The sequence below is a fragment of the Zingiber officinale genome, chromosome 10A, assembly GCF_018446385.1.
Source record: "Zingiber officinale cultivar Zhangliang chromosome 10A, Zo_v1.1, whole genome shotgun sequence".
Classification (NCBI taxonomy): domain Eukaryota; kingdom Viridiplantae; phylum Streptophyta; class Magnoliopsida; order Zingiberales; family Zingiberaceae; genus Zingiber; species Zingiber officinale.
This window is the reverse complement of record NC_056004.1, coordinates 50304986-50325808: the sequence shown is the minus strand read 5'-3', so window position 1 is coordinate 50325808 and position 20823 is coordinate 50304986. Positions and strand designations below refer to the sequence as shown.

At 38.9% G+C, this 20823-nt stretch overlaps 1 protein-coding gene across 1 annotated transcript; it reads left to right on the top strand.

The window, feature by feature from the left end:
* The first annotated feature begins 17555 nt into the window (after positions 1-17555).
* On the top strand, positions 17556-20657 carry LOC122027986. The gene is made up of 7 exons (XM_042587000.1): positions 17556-17713; positions 17812-17987; positions 18072-18127; positions 18561-18675; positions 19056-19178; positions 19592-19763; positions 20251-20657. Exons 1-7 carry the CDS (start codon positions 17627-17629, stop codon positions 20431-20433), a joined length of 912 nt encoding a protein of 303 aa, XP_042442934.1. The 5' UTR covers positions 17556-17626; the 3' UTR covers positions 20434-20657.
* Positions 20658-20823: the final 166 nt, after the last annotated feature.

Below are 20823 nucleotides of genomic sequence, written 5' to 3'. Positions count from 1 at the left end.
TTCCCTTTTACCTTTGAAGTTCCTCCTTGACTTGAGCTCCTCTTCTTTTCCCATTTTTTCAAGTGCGTCAATTTCTTGAGCTCTCCTATCCTTGGGCACTTTGTGTGGTAGTGACCATACTCACCACATGTAAAGCACCTAATGTGTTTCTTCTCCTTCTTGTTCTTCCTATAACTCACATTAGTTTCTAAATAACTTTAGTGAGTTTAGGGTTTACCTCCTTTACCTTCTTGAGCAAAGGACACCTACTCTTGTAGTGCCATTCTTACCACACTCAAAGCATTTGATATGGTTCTTTGTGCTCTTCTTGGTAGTTGAGGTGGAAGGTTGAGCTTCCAAGATCTCCTCTTCCTTGGATTGCTCTTCTTCCTCTTCACTTGAAGATGTGGATGATTCCATTTCTTCCTCCCTTTAAGATGTGGATGATACCTCCTCATCTTCCTTCTCCTCCTGGGATGTTGAACACGTGTCAACATTCGATTGGTCCTTCTCCTCTTGGACCAATGAGGCATTCTCCTTGGGCTCCTCCACTACTTGAAGTTTTGTAGGATCCTCATAAAGCGCAATTACCTTTTTCCAAAGGTCGCTTGCATTCTTGTATTCACCTACATTCAATACCAAATTAAGAGGTAATAAATTAATCAAAATTATAGTTACCTCCTTGTCCGCCTCTGATTGCTCCCTTTGCTCCTCAATCCAACACCGAGGTCGGAGGCGCTTTCCCTTCTTGTCCGTTGGAGCTTTAAACGATTCCTCCAACATAATCCATTGGTTCCAATCCATTTGGAACCAAGCCTCCAACTGCTTCCTCCAATACTCGAAATCATCTTGATCGTATGGAGGTGGGATTCGGATATCCCATCCTAGAGGGCCTTTGGACTCCATCTTCCTCTAACGCTTTGCTCCCTCGGTAATTTGTCCGTAGAAGAGCGACCCGCTCTAATACCAATTGTTGGAACCTTGACGCCCGCTAGAGGGGGGGTGAATAGTTTCTCACTCAAAACTTCGCTTCCTACAATGGTTAGTGTGCACAGCAGAAATACAAGACAAATACTAACAAAAGAAGGCAAACCTAACACGTTATTTAACGTGGTTTGGAGATGAAGCTCCTACTCCATGACTGCCTGTAAGGTGGACGATCTCGATCCGTCGGTGGATGACTCCCAGGAAAATCTCCGGCTAGCTTGAGTAGCTCCTTGTGGGTGGAGAAATCTTGCCACAAACTCGCATAAACTCTTGATCACTCAAGAAGACCTTAGAGACTCTAATAGGGGTTAACCACCTCTATTTTCGTCAACCTTGGCCAAGCACCCCGAGCTCTATTAAATAGAGCTTGGGAGGAAACACCTAGTTGTGTTTCCCGCCACCAGTCAACTAGTATAACCACCAGTAGACTGGTCATAAGTGAAATTTGACTGTTACAAGCCAACGGTCGGCTACCAGTCGACTAATGAAAACATCAATCGACTGTCATAGTAACGTTGCAGTACTGTTGTAGTAATACTACAATACTACTATAGTAACGCTACAGTACTGCTACAGTGCACAATAAAATTTTACCCTGGGTACAATCTCTCATGCACTCATCCTTGCCCGCACAACCTAGACCAAGCCTTCTAGCCTCCTCCATCAGCCTTGCGTCCCTCGGATGCCTCCCCATCTTTCAAGCCCTGCCTTCTAGAGCTTCCATTAGCCTTATCATCATTGTCGGGTCTTCACTACCAAGATCCATGCTCCGAGACTTCATCATTTGCCAAGTCACACTTGGATTTACATTGCCAAGACTATATACTTGGACTTACACCGTCAAGACCCACCCTTGGACTTTCCTCCTTTGCCAAGATCACCCTTGGACTTTCCTTGTTGTACCTGTATCCTGCACACTCACAATGCATATCAAATACAACAACAAACCTAACTTAACCTTTACCCAAACATCAAAACTTAGGGTGCCCAGATTGCTCCAATAATAACTATAAAATATGGCACCTTAAGATACAATACATTTTTTAGGAACAAGAAGTTCTAGAGGTTGTACATCAATTTATGGATGAACCGGCTGATGGTTCTACAGCACAACACAGACGTGACCTTGATACCTATAAGACATGAAAAAGGAAGGACTCTATTGCTAAGGGAATATTGATTAGTTCAATGGTTAATGACCTGGTATTTGAGTATGAACCATTACCATTGGCTCATGTTGTCTGGGCAGCTCTTAGAGAAAAGTATAGTGGATTAAGTTTAAGTAAGCTCCATCAGCTAACAATTAAGTTTGATAGCTGTAAAAAATACTCGAATGTTACCATAGCCCAACATCTCAGGAAGATGGTAACATGATTCGAGAGCTTAAGACTGCTAATCATGCGTTGACCGATGAATAGTAGGTTCAGGTAGTTATCCGTTCCCTTCCTGATTCTTGGAAAATGATAAAATAGAATCTGACCTATAGTGAGAGTATCAAGACTTTCACTAATGTCTCTCATCATGTAGAACTTGAGGTGGAGAGAATTGAATCTGTAAGGATTTCTAGTTAAGCTTTTGTAGCTGAAGGTTTTGGTTCCAAGAATAAGAAAAGATGGTTTAAGAAAGGAAAGGGAAAGGGAAAGGAGGCTAGTGTTGTTGCTGCTAAAAACCAAATCAAGAAGAAAGGAAAGAAATATGGACAAAAACCTAAAAGTAAGCTAACTTGCTTCAACTGTGGCAAGAAGGGTCATTTTACTCAGGATTATACTGAGCCTCAAAAGGTAGATCCATCTTTAACTTCTTTCCATGAGCATTATGTTGGTGCGGGAAGCATCCAACGATCGAACTCGTGTTTTGATAATGGCAAAGGATTCAAAGTTAAGGTGTGTTATGATTTAACATGTCTGCTTGAGTATTTCAGGAAAGTCCTAGCTGCGGTTAGGCAAAGGGAAAACCCTAGGGGGTGGTAACCCTATGCGAAAAGTCTTGGCAGGTAGATGGCTTCAGACAAAAGTCCTAGGGGGTGGTAACCCTAGGTGGAAAGTCCTGGTGTCGCGAACCAGGTGAAAGACTGGACTAGCCGGGAAGCGGATGTCCAGCAGAAAGTCCGGAAGCGTCGAGTGCTGAGCAAAAGCCCAGTCGATCTGGAGGATCGTACTGGCAACAGGTAAATCTCCTGAGTGGAGTAGGTGAGGACACGTTCCCCGTAGAGGGAACAGTAGGCGTCGGGTCGACCTAGGGTTTTCGGTTGAAAATCCGAAGTCAGACTCGGACAGTCCAGAGACTGTCATAATAGTCTTTATCATATTTATACTGTTGTTTTATGCTAACTTTGTGCTGCAGGGTATTTTTGGGATTAACATATCTTGCAGGGACCAAAATGCATAATTGGCCTCAGATGAACAGTACCGAGGCGCCTCCATGGAGCTTGGAGGCGCCTCGGGTGCAAGGCTGGAGCTGGCTACGAAGCAAGCTTGGAGGCGCCTTGGTGAACAGTGGAAGGCGCCTTGGACAGCTTGATGAAGGCGCCTTGGTGAACAGTGGAAGGCGCCTTGAACCTGATAAGGTTCGACCAGTTCAGCCTTTATCTCCGCGGCTGACTCGTCTCATTCAAGGCGCCTTGGTGAACAGTAGAAGGCGCCTTGAACACCCTTTATAAGGGGTGTCGACCAGCAGCTCTCTTCAACAATTCTAAGTCTTCTCTCATTCACGTGCTACTCCAAAAGACGCTTCGAAGTGCTGTTACTCGTGCCCGACGACCCAGAGCTCTGAGATTTCATTCTCCGTCGTTGGTATAGATTTATTTATTGCACTTATTGTAATACTTAGTTTGTAATAATCGTGCTTATAGTTGTTGCCCATGAAAAGCGATCAAGGATCGCGGGCCTTCGAGTAGGAGTCGTTCAAGGCTCCGAACGAAGTAAATTCCACTGTGTCTTTGTGTTTACTTTTCTTTTTCGCTGCGTTATTTCTGAATGAGTTTTTACGATTCCGATAATCAAACGAATTAGCCGCGAGCGCTATTCACCCCCCCCTCTAGCGCGTCTCGATCCAACACATTATGTTACAAGTACAATGTTGTTAACTGATTCTTATTCTTTGCGGATTATAGATTCAGGAGCAACGAACCATGTAGCTCATGATCGAGCTACATATGTGGAGTACCGTTGGGTATCAGCTAACAACAAATAGATATATATGAGAAACAATGCAAGAATTGAAGTCAAAGGAATTGACACTTGTAAGCTCAACCTACGTGATGGGTGTACATTGTTTCTACATGATGTCCTGTATACTCCTAAGATTCGACGGAATCTGGTTTCTGTCACTTGTCTTCTTGATTTAAGTTATTGTGTAAATTTTTATAGTCATTGTGTGGAACTTCAAATTAACTCTATGTTAATTGGGCATGGTTATGTAACAAATGGTTTTATGGTTCTTAATGTAGAACCAAATAATGATGATGATTGTTTTTCAAATATTGCTCTTACTAGTAATGCTGATGTTAATGATGAAATTTTATATGCTAGACTAGGACATATAGGACAAGAACGAATGAATAGATTAGCTAAGGAGGGCCTTTTAGGCACTCATGTTAAAATTAACTTGTCTATATGTGAGTTTTGTCTTGTTGGAAAGGCAACTAGAAAAACCATTTGGCAAGGCTATTAGGGCTAAATCACCATTGCAATTGATTTATTCGGATATTTGTGGTCTAATGAATCTAAAGACTAGAAATGAGAGTTTTTATTTCATTACATTTATTGATGACTTCACTCAGTTTGGTCATGTGTATTTGATTTCTCATAAATATGAAGCATTAGATTGTTTCATTCTTTACTTGAATGAAGTTGAGAATCAATTGAAATGTAAGGTTAAAATCTTTCACATTGACCATAGAGGTAAATATTTGTCTGATCAGTTCAAGACAATGTGTAATGAGAAAGAGATTATTAGATAGCTAACTATCCCTGAAACTCCACAGTAAAATAGGGTTACTAAAAGAAGAAATATGACTCTTCTTGAAATGGTTAGGTCTATGATGGCATAGGTTAATTTACTAATCTCCTATTGGGGAGATGCATTATTAGTTGCGACTTATATACTTAACAAAGTGCATTCAAAGTCAGTTCCATCTACCCCACATGAACATTGGATAGACAAAAAGTCGGATTTAAGTAATCTGAGACCTTGGGGGTCAGGGTCAGCTGCCTACGCTCATAATAAGACTTACAAATATGGAAAATTAGGACCCAGAGGTAAGAAGTGTATCTTTATAAGATATTCTGAGACTTCTAAGGGTTATGTATTCATTAGTGAGCGACAAGATGGAATCATCTCTGAAATAAAGTCAAGAGATGCTACTTTTCTAGAAACTGAGTTTCCAACACGAGATGAAGTTGATAAGATAATTCCTCTATATGAGATAAAGGAGGAGAATAATATTCCTTTATCAACAAATTAGGAGATGCTTGAATCTAGTCAACCTAGTGGGAGTAATTTGTCATTGAATGAGTCAGTTTCTCAATAGTCTAACCTACAAAGAAGTAGTCATCAGATTATTCCTCGAAGAAGGTTTAACATTGAGAATGAGACATTGATGATTCTCCTAGTTGACGATGAGAAACCTCGAACAGTTAAGGTAGCTTTGAGAAGCTTAGTAAGAGAAAATGGAAAATTACAATGGATGAGGAGATGGAGTCATTGAGAAAGAATAAAGTTTGAGATTTAGTCGATCTTCCTCCGGGCCGAAGGGCTATTGAGAATAAGTGAATTCTCAAAGTAAAGAGGAAAGAAGATGGATCGATTAATAGATACAAAGCTCGATTAGTTGTAAAAGGATATACCCAAATGGAGGGTATTGATTTTGAAGAAACATTCTCCCTAGTTGTGCAGTTTGTGTCAATACGTGTCATTCTAACTATAGTAGCACAATTTAACATGTAATTACATTAGATGGATGTAAAAACAATTTTTCTTAATGGTAATCTTGACGAAGAAATCTATATGGTACAACCAGAAGGTTACGTTGCTGAAGGCCAAGAGCAAAGAGTATGTAAACTTGGGAAGTCTATATATGGGTTAAAGCAAGCGTCAAGACAATGGAACATAAGATTTAATGAAGTCATTTTATCTTATGATTTCAAAATGATCAATGAGGATCATTGTGTTTACCTAAGAAAGGAAAAAAGGAAAGTTTGTCATTTTATCATTATATATGTTGATGATATGCTAATAGCTGGAAATGACATAAAGTGTGTGATAGAAGTCAAATCCTGACTTTTATCACAATTTGACATAATAGATATTGGAGAAATAGAGTACATCTTAGGAGTGAAGATCATTAGAGATGGATCAAAAATGTCTTTGAGTTTGTCTCAAGAAGCTTATATCATTAAGATGCTACAACACTTACAATATGTCAGATTGCAACATTGAACAAACGCCTATAGCGAGAGGTACTATTTTGAACAAAAATATGTATCCCAAGACTCTTGAGGAAATAACCGAAATGAAGAAAAAAATTATATGCCAGTGCTATTGGTAGTTTAATGTACATTATGTTGTATACTCGTCCTAATATAAGCTATATTGTTGGCTTAGTTAGTCGTTTCCAGTCAAACCTAAATCGAGACACTAGAAAGTGATAAAGAGGATATTTAGATATCTCAAAGGAATATCATATTATTGCATCTGTTTCCAAGGATCAGATATGAGCCTGAGTGGCTACACAGATGCAGATTGGGCAGGGGACCTTAATGACAGAAAATCCATATATGGCTATACCTTCTTACTGAATGGTGGCGTCATCTCATGGAACAACAAGAAGTAGACTTATGTAATCTTATCGACAATGGAAGCTGAGTATATAGCTTGTGCAATGGCTGTGCAAAAGGCTATCTGGCTAAGAAGGTTTTTGAAGCATTTGAAGATTGCTGAGGACAGTGGGAGTCTTGTTACAGTGTACTGTGACAGTCAAGCTGTAATAGCTTTTTCTAAGGATCACAAATATCACAGCAAAGGCAAGCATATAAAAATTAAGTATAATTTTGTAAGGGATATTGCTGACAAGAAAAAGATAATTCTTGAGTACATCCCTACATGTGATATGTTTGTCGATCATTTTACTAAGTCATTGACTAAAGAGTCATTTTAAGGACATGTGAAGTCTTTGGGACTTCGAAAAATGTAACCTATTATAAAAATATTTTGATAAATGAAAATGTCATGATCTATTCAGTGTATATATCTTTGTTACATTCGAATAAAAGTCTCGATAAACATGTTGGCATATTAAGATTGATCCACTCACATGGACAATCATCTCTATTTGTTAAGTACAAATAGAGGTAAGACCGTTGCTTATGATACGGCTTATGTAGCTGTGAATAGAGACATACCCATAAGTTAAGGTCACCTTGGTAATTATGTCAAGATGAGATTATTTATGTAATGATTGGAGTAAATGCATCCATCATTTACTAAATCTGTTTAAGGCCAGATTGGAATTCATATGCTGAATTCAGAATTAGACATTAGGTATGTCTAGATCGAAATCTGTATGATGTTAAATTTTGAGAAAAACATACACACTTTTTAGTAAAGAGAATAACATCGTAACATGTGATTCATACCACATGTTCTATGGCAATAAAAAGAGTAGTAAGAGAATAGATCTCTGCTTATCTACTATGTGAGACCCTTGAGATTATAAGTTAATCTCAATATTACCCTAAGTGACTATTTAGCTGTCTACTTGAAGTTCTGATCAGTGTCTGCTACTTTAGCATGTTTTCCATTGGCTATAGATGATTCGGTCTATGAAACATAACTAGGAAAGCGACTGATTAGAATGAATAGATTCTAGCTAAAAAGGAATATTAAGATTAATTTACATTTGTAACATTTATTCACTGGTACCAGTTACATTTTTAGTTCAGTACATAAAATGTAATTGTGAATGATTGTTTTGATTGGAGATGTTGAACATGCTCTTGACATAATAGTCATTACGAGGGATTAGAGATGTTCATATTGATGTAAATAATTTAATCTGGGGTAAAGGCAAGTTATGATGTCTCTAATTCGTTCTATGGAGTAACTATGTAAGGTGTAACAATCTTCTTAGCAATTATTGCTTAGTGTGCTTGCTGTCGCACGAACCATTTACCCTAAAGTATGGATTGAATGTTCTAATTTGGTATATGTGATTAATAAAAGATTTACTCTGGTCTTTGTGACATGATCATCCCGTAGTTTATATGACTGACATGGTCTATGTGACCAAATAACCTTTATGGATTGACTTAGACAAGTAGGAGATGTTGGAGATCGCTACATTGCAAAAGATTTGCAATGTTTATGTTGAGGAGATGATTGGTTCATCTTCCTCAATGTATATTGTGATTAATAGAGCCATCAAAGCATCAGTTACGTATCGATGCTTTCATCTTATAAATAGGCATCCAAGAATCTCAAGAGGGATCAATCGAGGTGACTGCGGGCAAAGAGAAGAATATTCGAGCAGCAGAGGTTTTAGCTTGTGAACCTTGAGAAAAGCTTTTCAATTCAGTTTCGTCGATTTAGTTTCGTGATTGCTCTTTCGACGGCAAGCGATGACCAGTGACCAAGTTCGTCTCGAGAGATCATTGTGAGTTGTTACCGTTTTTATTTTGTGTTTGTTTCATGCTATCAAATACTACATGCGGTTGTGCTCCCATGTCCTCCACATGTTCCGAGATCTATGCTTACATTACCCACGCTATTTGAAATAAATGGCTATGTTGTCCACCTCTTTCAAGCTAAAAGATTGTGTTTCCCATGTTCTTCGGGGGAAAACGGCTATGTTATCTGTATCTTCTGTTGAATTTTGAATTAAATTCAAATCATTTTTTGGTAGTGTTTTTAGTCCCACATTGCTAAGTGGAGAAGCTTGGAAGGGCTTATATAGGAAGCCCTTCCATGCTTGCTTAGCAATGATAAGGGGACCTACACGCATGCGCGGGCCAAGCCCAAATCGAGTGGATTTGGGGGGTTCGAGCCGGAAATCCATAAATCGGGCGTCACGTACGCGATTAACGCGCGCAGGGGGGGTGCAAATCCCCAGCCCGTGGGCCTTGCGCTCACGGGCGGCCCGGTCTGTTTTTGCTAGTTTGGTTCAGACTGAACCAAACCAGTTTGATTTCCGGTTCGGTTGGTTCGAACCAAACTAGTGTTTGGTTTTTGTTCCGCGTAAGGAACGGACGCAACACCGCGCGAGAGGAGACGTGGACGCGACACCGCGCGTGAGGAGACGCAGACGCGTTTCCTCGCTAGCGAAGCAGTGCTTCGTACCTCCTCAGAGTGAATAAAAGGGGACAAGCAGTGCCTCTATTCTTCACTCAATCTTCCTTCTTCTCCCTTCTCTGTGCGATACATTCTGCACAGCACCTCCTCTGTTTTTCTTTTCGAGTTCGAGTCTTTCTGCGCCTTTGTTGTGTCCTGAGGCTTGGTCTTTCGGCGATCTGAGGTTGGGTTTGAGTGTCGCGTCAGTTTTGGAGTGCACCTACGGACAAGACGAGCGGTTGTCGGATCTTGGGAGAATTTTGCCGAGGAGCCTTTGCACCGTGAGGCGGCAATAAATTCTCTAAGGACAATTGGCGTGCCGACGCTTCAACTGGATAACTATATTCTAAACCCGACTACTTTATTTATCTGTCTATTGCATGCTATTTTTGTGTCAATATAATACTACTGTTTATATTGCTTTAAATATATTACCAACATTCTTAGAGAATTTATTGCTTGTATCAATAGACATGATGAATGATAGGGTAATAGGATCTGATGAGGCTAGTGCTAGACCCGAGAAATTTTACGGGCAAAACTTCAGACGTTGGCAACAACGGATGAAATTTTGGCTTACTACCCTAGGGCTATTCTCCGTTATAGAAACAGACCCTTCTTCACCTACTGAAGAGGAACCTGCCCGTAGTGCTGCCTTAGAGAGGTTTAAGCAAAGGGATTATCTCTGCCATGGGAGAATCCTATCTGCCCTCTCAGACGCACTATTTGATGTGTACTGTTCAACCGCTTCAGCTAAAGAGCTGTGGAAATCTTTGGATAAAAAATACAACTCTGAAGATTCTGGTTTAGAAAAGTACACTGTGGCAAAATTCCTGAACTTCAAAATGGTTGAAGGCAAATCTGTGGTTGAGCAGACACATGAATTCCAAGTTCAAATTGATGGTCTTGCTGAAGGAGATATGCCATTACTTGAAAAATTTCAGGTCTTGTCTATCATCGAAAAATTACCTCCGAGTTGGGAAGATTTTGGCATGACTCTTAAACATCGGAGAGGTAAAATCTCTCTAGAAGATTTGATGATTGCCTTAAATATCGAAGAAAAACATCGGAAGCAACATAAAAATGATGATACAAGAATACCTATGGATTTTATTCCAAAGGCAAATGTAGTAGTCTCATCTGACAAGAAGAAATTCAAAAATCAGAAAATGAAGAACAAGATGAAACCCAAACCAAAGGTTCAAAAGAAAACTGAAACTAAACCTAAGCCTTGCTGGGCATGTGGACAGGTTGGACATTATGTCAAATTCTGCCCTAAGCGAAAGGACAAGAACCAAAGCAATACGTCCAACACCAAGGCACAAGTAAATGTCGTGACTGCTAGTGACGACACCAGCGATAGGTTTGTTACCTTCAAACCCGAACTAAACTTGATCTATCAACCCAAGGAATGGTTAGTTGATACAGGTGCTAATGTACACTGTTGTGCTGATCGATATGCCTTCCTTACTTATCAGGTAATTGAAGGCACTTCCGTGACCATGGGGAACCATTCTGCAGCCAGGGTGTTTGGGATAGGACAAGTTGACCTGAGGTTCACCTCTGGAAAAGTCCTGTCACTGCATGAGGTGCATCATGTTCCAGCGGTCCGTCGGAATTTGATTAGCGGATCAAAGTTAGTTCGTGCTGGTTATGAGTTGAACTTCAAATGTAATAAAGTTGTAATATTACATTTAGGAACCTTTATTGGAAAAGGCTACCTTAATGAAGGTTTATTTAAACTCAATGTAGAAAATGCTACTTTAAATAAAACTTCTGATATTGGTTGTTTATATAACATTGAGTCTTATGATCTGTGGCATGACAGATTAGGACATGTCAATTTTAATACCGTAAAAAGGATGATGAATCTTGACATGATCCCTAAGCATGCTATAAATGATAAGAAAAAATGTGAAATTTGTGTGCAATATAAACAACCCCGTAAACCCTTCAAATCAGTTGATAGAAATTCTGATATTTTAGAATTGATTCATACTGACTGTTGTGAGTTTAACGGTGTAATAACGAGAGACCATAAAAGGTATTTCATTACCTTCATTGATGATCACTCTCGTTATTATTATGTTTATTTGCTAAAAACCAAGGATGAAGCTTTAGATAAATTTATGATTTTTAAATCTAAAGCTGAGAATCAAACCGATAAAACTATTAAGAGGTTAAGGTCTGATAGGGGTGAAGAATTTACCTCGAACCTATTTCAAAAATTTTGTCAAGATACAGGTATAATCCATGAGGTAACTGCTCCATATAGTCCTCAATCCAACGGTATAGCAGAACGAAAAAATTGAACCCTTGAAGATATGATTAATTCCATGTTAGGCAGTTCTGGGTTACCCAACTTTATGTGGGGGGAGGCTCTATACACTGCATGTCATGTGCTAAATAGAGTCCTAATGAAGTCAAGGGATAAAACCCCATATGAGCTTTGGAAAGGCCGAAGGACAAGTTTGAAATACCTTAAAGTGTGGGGGTGCCTTGCAAAGGTACTAGTACCTGAACACAGAAGGAAAAAACTTGGTCCAAAGACCGTAGATGGTATCTTCTTGGGTTATGCTCAAAATAGTATTGCATATAGGTTCCTGATTATTAAATCAGAAATTCCTGGAATAGATGCAAATACTATTGTAGAACTTCGCAATGCTATATTTTTTGAGGATATATTTCCTATGAAGACGAGAACACCTCAATCTAGTATTCCTACTAGAAAAGAGCCTTCTTCTGTAGAGCTCCCATTATCCGTAGTGGGTATACCTTCCTCAAGTCACTCTAGACTAGATGAATCTAGTGAGTGTACAGAACCGAGAAGGAGCAAGAGACAACGTGTGTCTACGGATTTAGGCCAGGACTTTATCACCTATAATATAGAAGGTGACCCTGTGACATATAGAGATGCTATGGCTTCTCCTGAAGCTAAGTACTGGAAAGAGGCCATTAAAAGTGAAATGGACTCTATTATCTCTAATGCTACTTGGGAGTTAGTAGATTTACCTCCTGGGTGTAACACTATAGGATGTAAATGGGTGTTTAAAAGAAAACTAAAACCTGATGGGTCAGTAGATAAATTCAAAGCCCGCCTAGTTGCTAAGGGATTCAAACAGAAAGAAGGGATTGACTATTTTGACACGTATTCTCCTGTTACAAGAATTACTACAATCCGAGTATTAATAGCATTGGCGTCCATATATCATTTTGAGATCCATCAAATGGATGTTAAAACGACATTCCTTAATGGAGATCTTGAAGAAGAGATATATATGGATCAACCTGAGGGATATGTAGTTTCTGGAAATGAGAACAAAGTTTGTAGGTTAGTCAAATCTCTTTATGGTTTGAAGCAAGCCCCAAAGCAGTGGCACGAAAAATTTGATAGAGCTATGCTATCATTTGGCTTTGAAGTGAATGACTCTGATAAATGTGTATATGCTAAAATGAAAGGTGATAATTATATTATCCTATGTTTATATATAGATGATATTCTACTGTTTGGAACTAACCTTTCTATTATAAATGAGACTAAGACCCTCTTAAGTGGTAAGTTTGATATGAAGGATATGAGTTGTGCTGATATGATTTTAGGGCTGAAGTTGACTCGATCAACTGATGGAATAGCAATTTCTCAGTCACTCTATGTTGAGAGAGTATTAGAGAAATATGGCTATAGCCAAGTTAAATCTGTAGTCACACCCTATGATCCTTCAAAAACTCTTCACAAGAATAAGAGTGGTGTGGCAGTGTCTCAATTAAGATACTCACAAATAATAGGTAGTCTAATGTATTTAGCAAATTGTTCTAGACCTGATATTTCTTTTGCTATATCGAAATTGAGCAGGTTTACCAGCTGTCCGGACAGAACGCATTGGGATGCATTAGACAGAGTACTCAGATATCTGAAAGGCACTATATCCTTGGGCTTGTGGTACGGGAGATTCCCTGCAGTCCTGGAGGGATATAGTGATGCTAGTTGGATAGCTGACACTGCTGAGTGTAAAGGCGTTACTGGTTATGTCTTTACACTTGGAGGCGGTGCAGTTGCTTGGAGGTCTGTTAAACAGACGATTATAACCCGGTCTACATTTGAGGCAGAATTGTGTGCTTTGGATACCACAGTAACTGAAGTTGATTGGCTTAAGGGTCTTCTTTCTGAAATTCCCTTGATGATGAAGCCAATACCTTCTATTTCAGTACACTGTGATAATCAAACAACAATAGCTCAGATTAGAAGCTCCAAGTATAACCAGAAACAGAAGAGACATGTACGAATAAGATTAAAGTCTATTCGTGAGCTAGTGTCTCTTGGAGTGGTGTCATTGGACTTTGTAAGTTCAAAAGATAATATTGCTGACCCACTCACTAAAGGACTTGATTCTGAGAAAATCAAGAGATCCAGTAAGGGAATGGGACTGAGGCCTGTCCTAGTTTCATCTATAGCGGCAACCCAACCTATCTGATTGGAGATCCCAAAAAGTAGGTTCAATGTGGTACAAACAAGCTATAAGGGTGAAACGTAAGCATCAAATTGATTGAGATGTAATTTCATAGTCTCTTCCCTGGATAGATGCTTGACTGCTAGTAAGGATGAGCTTAGGAGCTCTTAATGAGTTCAAGGTCTTAATGACAGGATGCTTACAGTACATCCTTGGAGAACTCACCTATGTAAGTGTAACTGTGTGGCCGCAGTGTGGGGGGTCTAGGCAACTCCCCTTAGCACTTATGAAACAAGATTCGGTGGCATGGCCGTAATGCACCAACCCAGAAGGATTCAACCGTCGCCCGTGATGAGTTGTTACCAATTGACTTCACATATAAAAAAAAAGGTTTAAGTTCAAGACCTAGTTCACTTCAAACCTATGTGAATAAGATTGGTGTACTCAGGTGAAAATTCAAACCGGAAGGTATTTTCACTAAAAGCTCATTGCAACCTAGCCTCAGGACATATTTTATCTTTTAAACCGAAATGATTTGAATTTGTGGGGGATTATTGAATTTTGAATTAAATTCAAATCATTTTTTGGTAGTGTTTTTAGTCCCACATTGCTAAGTGGAGAAGCTTGGAAGGACTTATATAGGAAGCCCTTCTATGCTTGCTTAGCAATGATAAGGGGACCTACACGCATGCGCGGGCCAAGCCCAAATCGAGTGGATTTGGGGGGTTCGAGCCGGAAATCCATAAACCGGGCGTCACGTACGCGATTAACGCGCGCAGGGGGGGTGCAAATCCCCAACCCGTGGGCCTTGCGCTCACGGGCGGCCCGGTCTGTTTTTGCTAGTTTGGTTCAGACTGAACCAAACCAGTTTGGTTTCCGGTTCGGTTGGTTCGAACCAAACTAGTGTTTGGTTTTTGTTCCGCGTAAGGAACGGACGCAACACCGGGCGAAAGGAGACGCGGACGCGACACCGCACGTGAGGAGACGCGGACGCGTTTCCTCGCTAGCGAAGCAGTGCTTCGTACCTCCTCAGAGTGAATAAAATGGGATAAGCAGTGCCTCTATTCTTTACTCAATCTTCCTTCTTCTCCCTTCTCTGTGCGATACATTTTGCACAGCACCTCCTCTGTTTTTCTTTTCGAGTTCGAGTCTTTCTGCGCCTTTGTTGTGTCCTGAGGCTTGGTCTTTCGGCGATCTGAGGTTGGGTCCGAGTGTCGCGTCAGTTTTGGAGTGCACCTACGGACAAGACGAGCGGTTGTCGAATCTTGGGGGAATTTTGTCGGGGAGTCTTTGCACCGTGAGACGACAATAAATTCTCTAAGGACAGTCGGCGTGCCAACGCTTCAACCGGATAACTATATTCTAAACCCGACTATTTTATTTATCTGTCTATTGCATGCTATTTTTGTGTCAATATAATACTGTTGTTTATATTACTTTAAATATATTACCAACATCTTCCATGAGCAATATCTCAACACCCTATTTATCAAAAGTCGAGTATGCCAATCTGGATCAGGGAAACTTGGACTCGGGGTGGACTAGAATCGGAAACCACAAGGAGTCAGGAGCTGGCTGGATTCGAGGGGTAATTTGGAGTTGGAGACCACATAGAGGGCAGTCTGGAGGTGGAGAATGACTTTTTATTGATTTTTACCACCACCTCAATAGGAGTGTTGACTCTCATATCAATAGTAGAAGTGACAAACAGATTGTGTCATCCATAATCTTCAGCTTTGACATATTATCAGAAATTAAGTTATATTGTGTCGGATCCAACTTGGAAAACAAGTCCAGTTGCACGATAAAAACTTGATCTGTGTGTTAGGTCCGGCCCTTCACAAAGCACAAAGTTGAAAAGTAAATAAACATATAAAAACAAAAATAAATATGGAAATAATATAAAACTTAAAAAAAGTTCACATAATATTCTTCATAAAAGATTAAAATAGTTTGTTGAGCACACTAAACAATTGCAAACCTTTAAGTCAATTAAGATGATTATATATTTATTTCTAATAAATAGTTAGAAGATGAAAGGATTTTTTTTCCTTGAAAACATGCGGCTGTTAAAAATTAATCTCAATTATATTGACAAATGAGCAATATCTAAGCGGCTCGTTAGTGTGGCCTCCATTAAGTGACAATGGAGTGATAGGAGGCGAATTACTCTTTTACCCATTAATAAAGAATATATAATGCTCTATGTTTTTTCATGGTGCTATGATAGTAACGAGAATTTAATTTTCATAAATAACAAATAAATATTTGTGGTGTTTGAATCATGGTACTGAGTTGTTCCTTGTAGGCCAATCTATACTTTCTAGATATTCTATGACCGTAAAAAAAATTGTAGGACTGGATTGATTATCTATATATGAACGAAAGGTAGACGTCAACTATGATTATCTTCTTTTTAATGTTTAATTAGTCTTTTTTTAAAAATAATTTTATACTGACGTAGGCACGAGTCAAAGCTAGGATGACAATTAAATGAGCTACGAAATGACACGACATGCGCCCAATGTAAGCACTAGATGAGTCGACAGACGTTCCATAATTTGTCACTGGGATCTTATCGTTTTGTTGCCAATACCATATTTTTCAATCTTCCTTTCTCGTCGAAAACAATATTTTAAATGTGAGAAAAATAAATATTATAGTAAAAAAATATTATACTTCAAGTGTTTTTCACATCATCCTCAAATTACATAAAATAAGATAAATTATAAATTTAAGGTCGACTGTTAAACATCCAGAGGGTTAGAGGTTAGAAAATTTTTTTTCTAAAAATATATATATGTGGAATATTAATTTTTATTTCTTTATAATAAATTCATCATCTTCTAATTAATTTAACACTATAGACGTGAATGTGAACGTCGACGTGGATAGAGACGGAGAGTAGGGAGGGCAGGTGGTGGTTAAGAGCTTATTAAAATGTTAAATCTGATTAAAATGTTAAATCTTATTAAAATATTTTTTTTACAGGTAATATACAGGTGGAGAAAAGGAGGCCACGTTAGTTTCCCGATCAAGGCATGCAACCAGTGGCGCTTACGCAACTAATGACGAATATAGAAATTTAAATATGAAAAAATGATCATGATAAATAAAAGATGATATCCTTCATCTTCAAAGATGAAACCTCATAATATTAAAAGTTCCATTGTCAATAAAGAGGGGACCGTCGATGCCCCCCTCGGCGCCCGCTGGATCCGCCCCTACATGCAACAGGAGCCAACTGTTTAACAAGTACGACATTTGATCAATAATCATCTTTCTCAGAGGCTGGTCAAATTCAGTTTGGATTTATGTGTATATTTTGAGTTCAATCATGCTGCATGCTCATATCCACCTGTAAAGTCTTTTTATATAATTTAAATCGAGAATGCCATCAATTAAATAGTCATATTGGGGCTTTATTTTTTTTTTTAGCCCTTTTATGCTTTGCAATATAAATTAATCCCATAATTTATCTTTTTTACTATAATTAAAATATTATAATTTTAATTAAAATTTCAAAGGGTTCTATTTTCAAATTACTTTAGTAGTAATATTCTGTTTATTTGAATGAGTAAACTAAAGATGAATAAAATAAATTTAGTAGTATGGTAAGAGAATAGAAATCATTTTTTTTGATGAATTATATTTCTTCATCATATTTCTCTTTCCTCAGTAAACAATAAAAACTTTTTATTACATAAATTTTTTCTTAATTTTACTTTTTAACTCTTCCAAATAAACATGGCATACATTTTTTTTTTTTTCAGAAAAAGGGAGTTTGCCAACTAAACCAATTTATTAGCTGCTCTGCAGTGGACATCTTAAATCACTCAATTCCACACACAGAGGAACGGGGAAGGCGACAAGCCCGGGCTCCGCCCATGTCTGCTCTGCCGACGCCTCACCCTCTCCCACTCGCCACCAACGCCTCGTCCCCCGCCGCCGCCCGCCCCGTCGTCATCCTTCCGGTCTGCCTCCCCCTTCCCTTCCTTTCCCTTCCCTTTTTCTCTCCATGTCTACTGGCATTCTGTGTAATTCTCATTCACCCGATCTTCCATGGATGCAGGGACTCGGGAACAACACCGCCGACTACAAATTCCTCACCTTGGTGCTGAGGGAGGCGTACGGCATCCCTTCCGTGGTCGCCAAGGTATCTCGCGTCGATTGGCTCCGCAATGCCGCCGGATTGCTCAGCCCTAACTACTGGAGGGGCAGTCTCTGCCCTCGCCCCGTCCTAGATTGGTACGTTCTCTGCGCTATTCTCAACTCTGGCTTAGGTCCATCTTTCTGTGTTTTTCACTAGAGATTAGCATTGGTCTTGGCTAGGTACCTCGAAAGAGTCGACGAGGCCGTCACTGAGGCGAATGAGCTATTGGCAGACGGTGAGTCTAAGTTTAAGTTTGACGGATTTGGTGTCATTCTGTAGCTCCCTCCGCCCTGATCTTCTTCACAAGTTCACAACTTTCTTTTAACTTTCAACTTTGACAAGGAATTACTATCCGGTGAAGCGTGAAGCATGATCCATCTTCACAGATTTTGTTATGCTTCAGTAGATGCTTTTATTTATAATTTTCTATTGTTGAATTTTGTGAATTGAGAACTCAAAAGGAACCCTAGGTAATTTTTATCTTTCGGACTTCGTTCTCCTCATAATCTGCTTCTGAACTCCAAAAGTTTCAAGTCATTAAAAAATTTCGTGTCACAGTGTGAAGACCTCTCTAGTTCAAAGTTGTGTAGATCTATTTCTCCTGAACCTTTTGCTTGATAATTTATTCAACAATAAGAAGTGAAGATTGGATATTTATCTTGATGCAGGTGGGAAAATTTCACTTATTGGGCATTCTGCAGGCGGATGGCTTGGCCGTCTGTACTTCGAAGAATTTGGGGCGTCTAACATATCTCTGCTGCTAACTCTTGGAACGCCTCACTTGTATGTTTTATTTTTGCCTTGACACTTTCATAAAGTCGGGCAAATCTTCTGGCTAAATTTAAGCACATAATCCATTAGATATTGTTCGCACGGATCTTTTCCCTCAGTTGTTCACTCAAGTGGCAGTATTGACAGTTATGCAAACCAGTTTCGATGAAAGCAATATAAAATTAAGGATTTAGTAATTTATATGGTTATACTTTGATACTATTTTACTTGGAATTGGTTATACTTTGATGCTATTTTACTTGGAATTTGGATCCACATAGTCCAAGTAGATCAACTTCTTGATGATCAGCCAAGGCTTTGTTTTTTGTGGTTTATCTCCTTTTCATTCCTGTTCTTTGCAATTTGATCAACTAATGATGCAATATCTTTAGGCCACCACCAAAAGGTTTACCAGGTGTCATCGATCAAACTAGAGGTCTGCTGGATTATGTTAACAAGAATTGTGCACCAGCTGTTTATACGCCCGAACTTAAATACATATGTATTGCTGGAAGGTACGCTCTTGCAAATGAAATTTTGAGTGATTTAAACACCATAGAAAAGTTATATCATCTTGCAAGTTTTTTTTTTTTCCATTTTTTTTGTCTGATTGCTCAACTTTGGATACAGCTTTTGTAGTAATAACAATCTATGTGTTGATATGTTCATTTTTTAGAACTCATAGCACTCAATGAATGAGAAGCAGCACAGAAGTCCACATATCATGTGGGCTATTAACTTTTTTACATGGGTAAATAATGGAAAAGACTCCATGCATGAACACGTTAACATCAAGAAGAAATGGTAGTACAATCATATACAATTATTTGATTTGTTTGGCTGGAAAGTCACAAGGTTATTGAATGGCTGAAGATGGCACTGATAAGTAGTCTATGAAGTGTTTCCTCTAATAAGAAACTTTTCTCAGGTACATTGAAGGTGCTCGTTTGATTGGAACATCTAATGGTGCTTCTCATAATACAATTTCTACTGGTGAAAATAATAGCAAGGCAGAGTCAATTACAGATAATGGCAATGGAAAGCTTCCGCCGGCAGCACCTAGTTTGCGTGCTCGGTTGATTGGCCAAGGCTATAAACAGGTATGCTCACACCAAAATTTCTTTCAAATCATACTTAAATCATGATGTTGAGATGGATTTTATGGAATTTCAACTTTCTTTTCTGAATTTGGCAAGGAGTTATCCTATTTCTCAATTCATGTGCATCATCATCCTTGCAGCCATTCTAATCTTTCTAAGAGGGTTTTGCTCGAATATGCATGTACATGCTTTTTCCCTGTTTCATTCAATATATGCTCACTCGCCCATGTGAGTGAAAAAGAAAAAAAGAAAAGAAAAGGAGACATCCACCAACACTATCAGCAACTAGACCACCTTTTCTGGAAATTATGAACAGATCAACAGATTGTTAAATACTTTGCTGGTTGGATTGTTTGTGTATATAGATCGAGATCAAAATTCTGCAAGATATCTTCTGCCATAATATTAGTGTATGATTCTGGAAAAATCTTTGAGTATCTCTTTTCTTGATTAAAATGTAGCAAAATCACTGCATCCCTATCTGCAGGTTTGTGGGAAAGCAGAAGTTTGGGGAGATGGTGTGGTTCCTGAAGTGTCTGCTCATCTTGAAGGTGCACTAAATATAAGCTTAGATGGTGTTTATCACTCTCCATTTGGTTCTGATGATACACTAAGACCTTGGTATGGTTCTCCATCTGTCCTGGAAAAGTGGGTTCATCATCTCACTTAGTTGGAATTCTAAATCTAGTGTAATATATATCATTTTAGTAAATATCGAAAAGTGTTATTAATGCTTGAGCCCTCAGTACTGAGTAGACAAACTTGAGCTACTGTAGGAGCATCAGCATCCACAATCTGCTTTGTATTGGTTTTAGGTACTACCTATCCAAACCTGTAAACATTGTAAGTTCTCAAAAAATATAATGGATTTAAAACCACAGGAAAACCACTCAATTACACGTAGTCTGCAATGTCCCATTCAAGTAGAAACAGCTAACTGCTGAATGTAATTTTAGCTTCAGCCTTTTCTTGACAGCTATGGCCATCTAAACTCTGCACTGTTAGCCAGTTTGTCTTATCTTGCTTAATGAATTTGGAGTGGACATCTCTGTTTATTCGT

Coding starts and splice junctions, on each gene's coding strand:
- LOC122027986 (XM_042587000.1), top strand. CDS start 17,627: ATGTCTGCTCTGCCGACGCCTCACCCTCTCCCACTCGCCACCAACGCC. Junction 17,714..17,811: donor GCCCCGTCGTCATCCTTCCG/GTCTGCCTCCCC, acceptor CCATGGATGCAG/GGACTCGGGAACAACACCGC. Junction 18,676..19,055: donor ACTCTTGGAACGCCTCACTT/GTATGTTTTATT, acceptor CAATATCTTTAG/GCCACCACCAAAAGGTTTAC.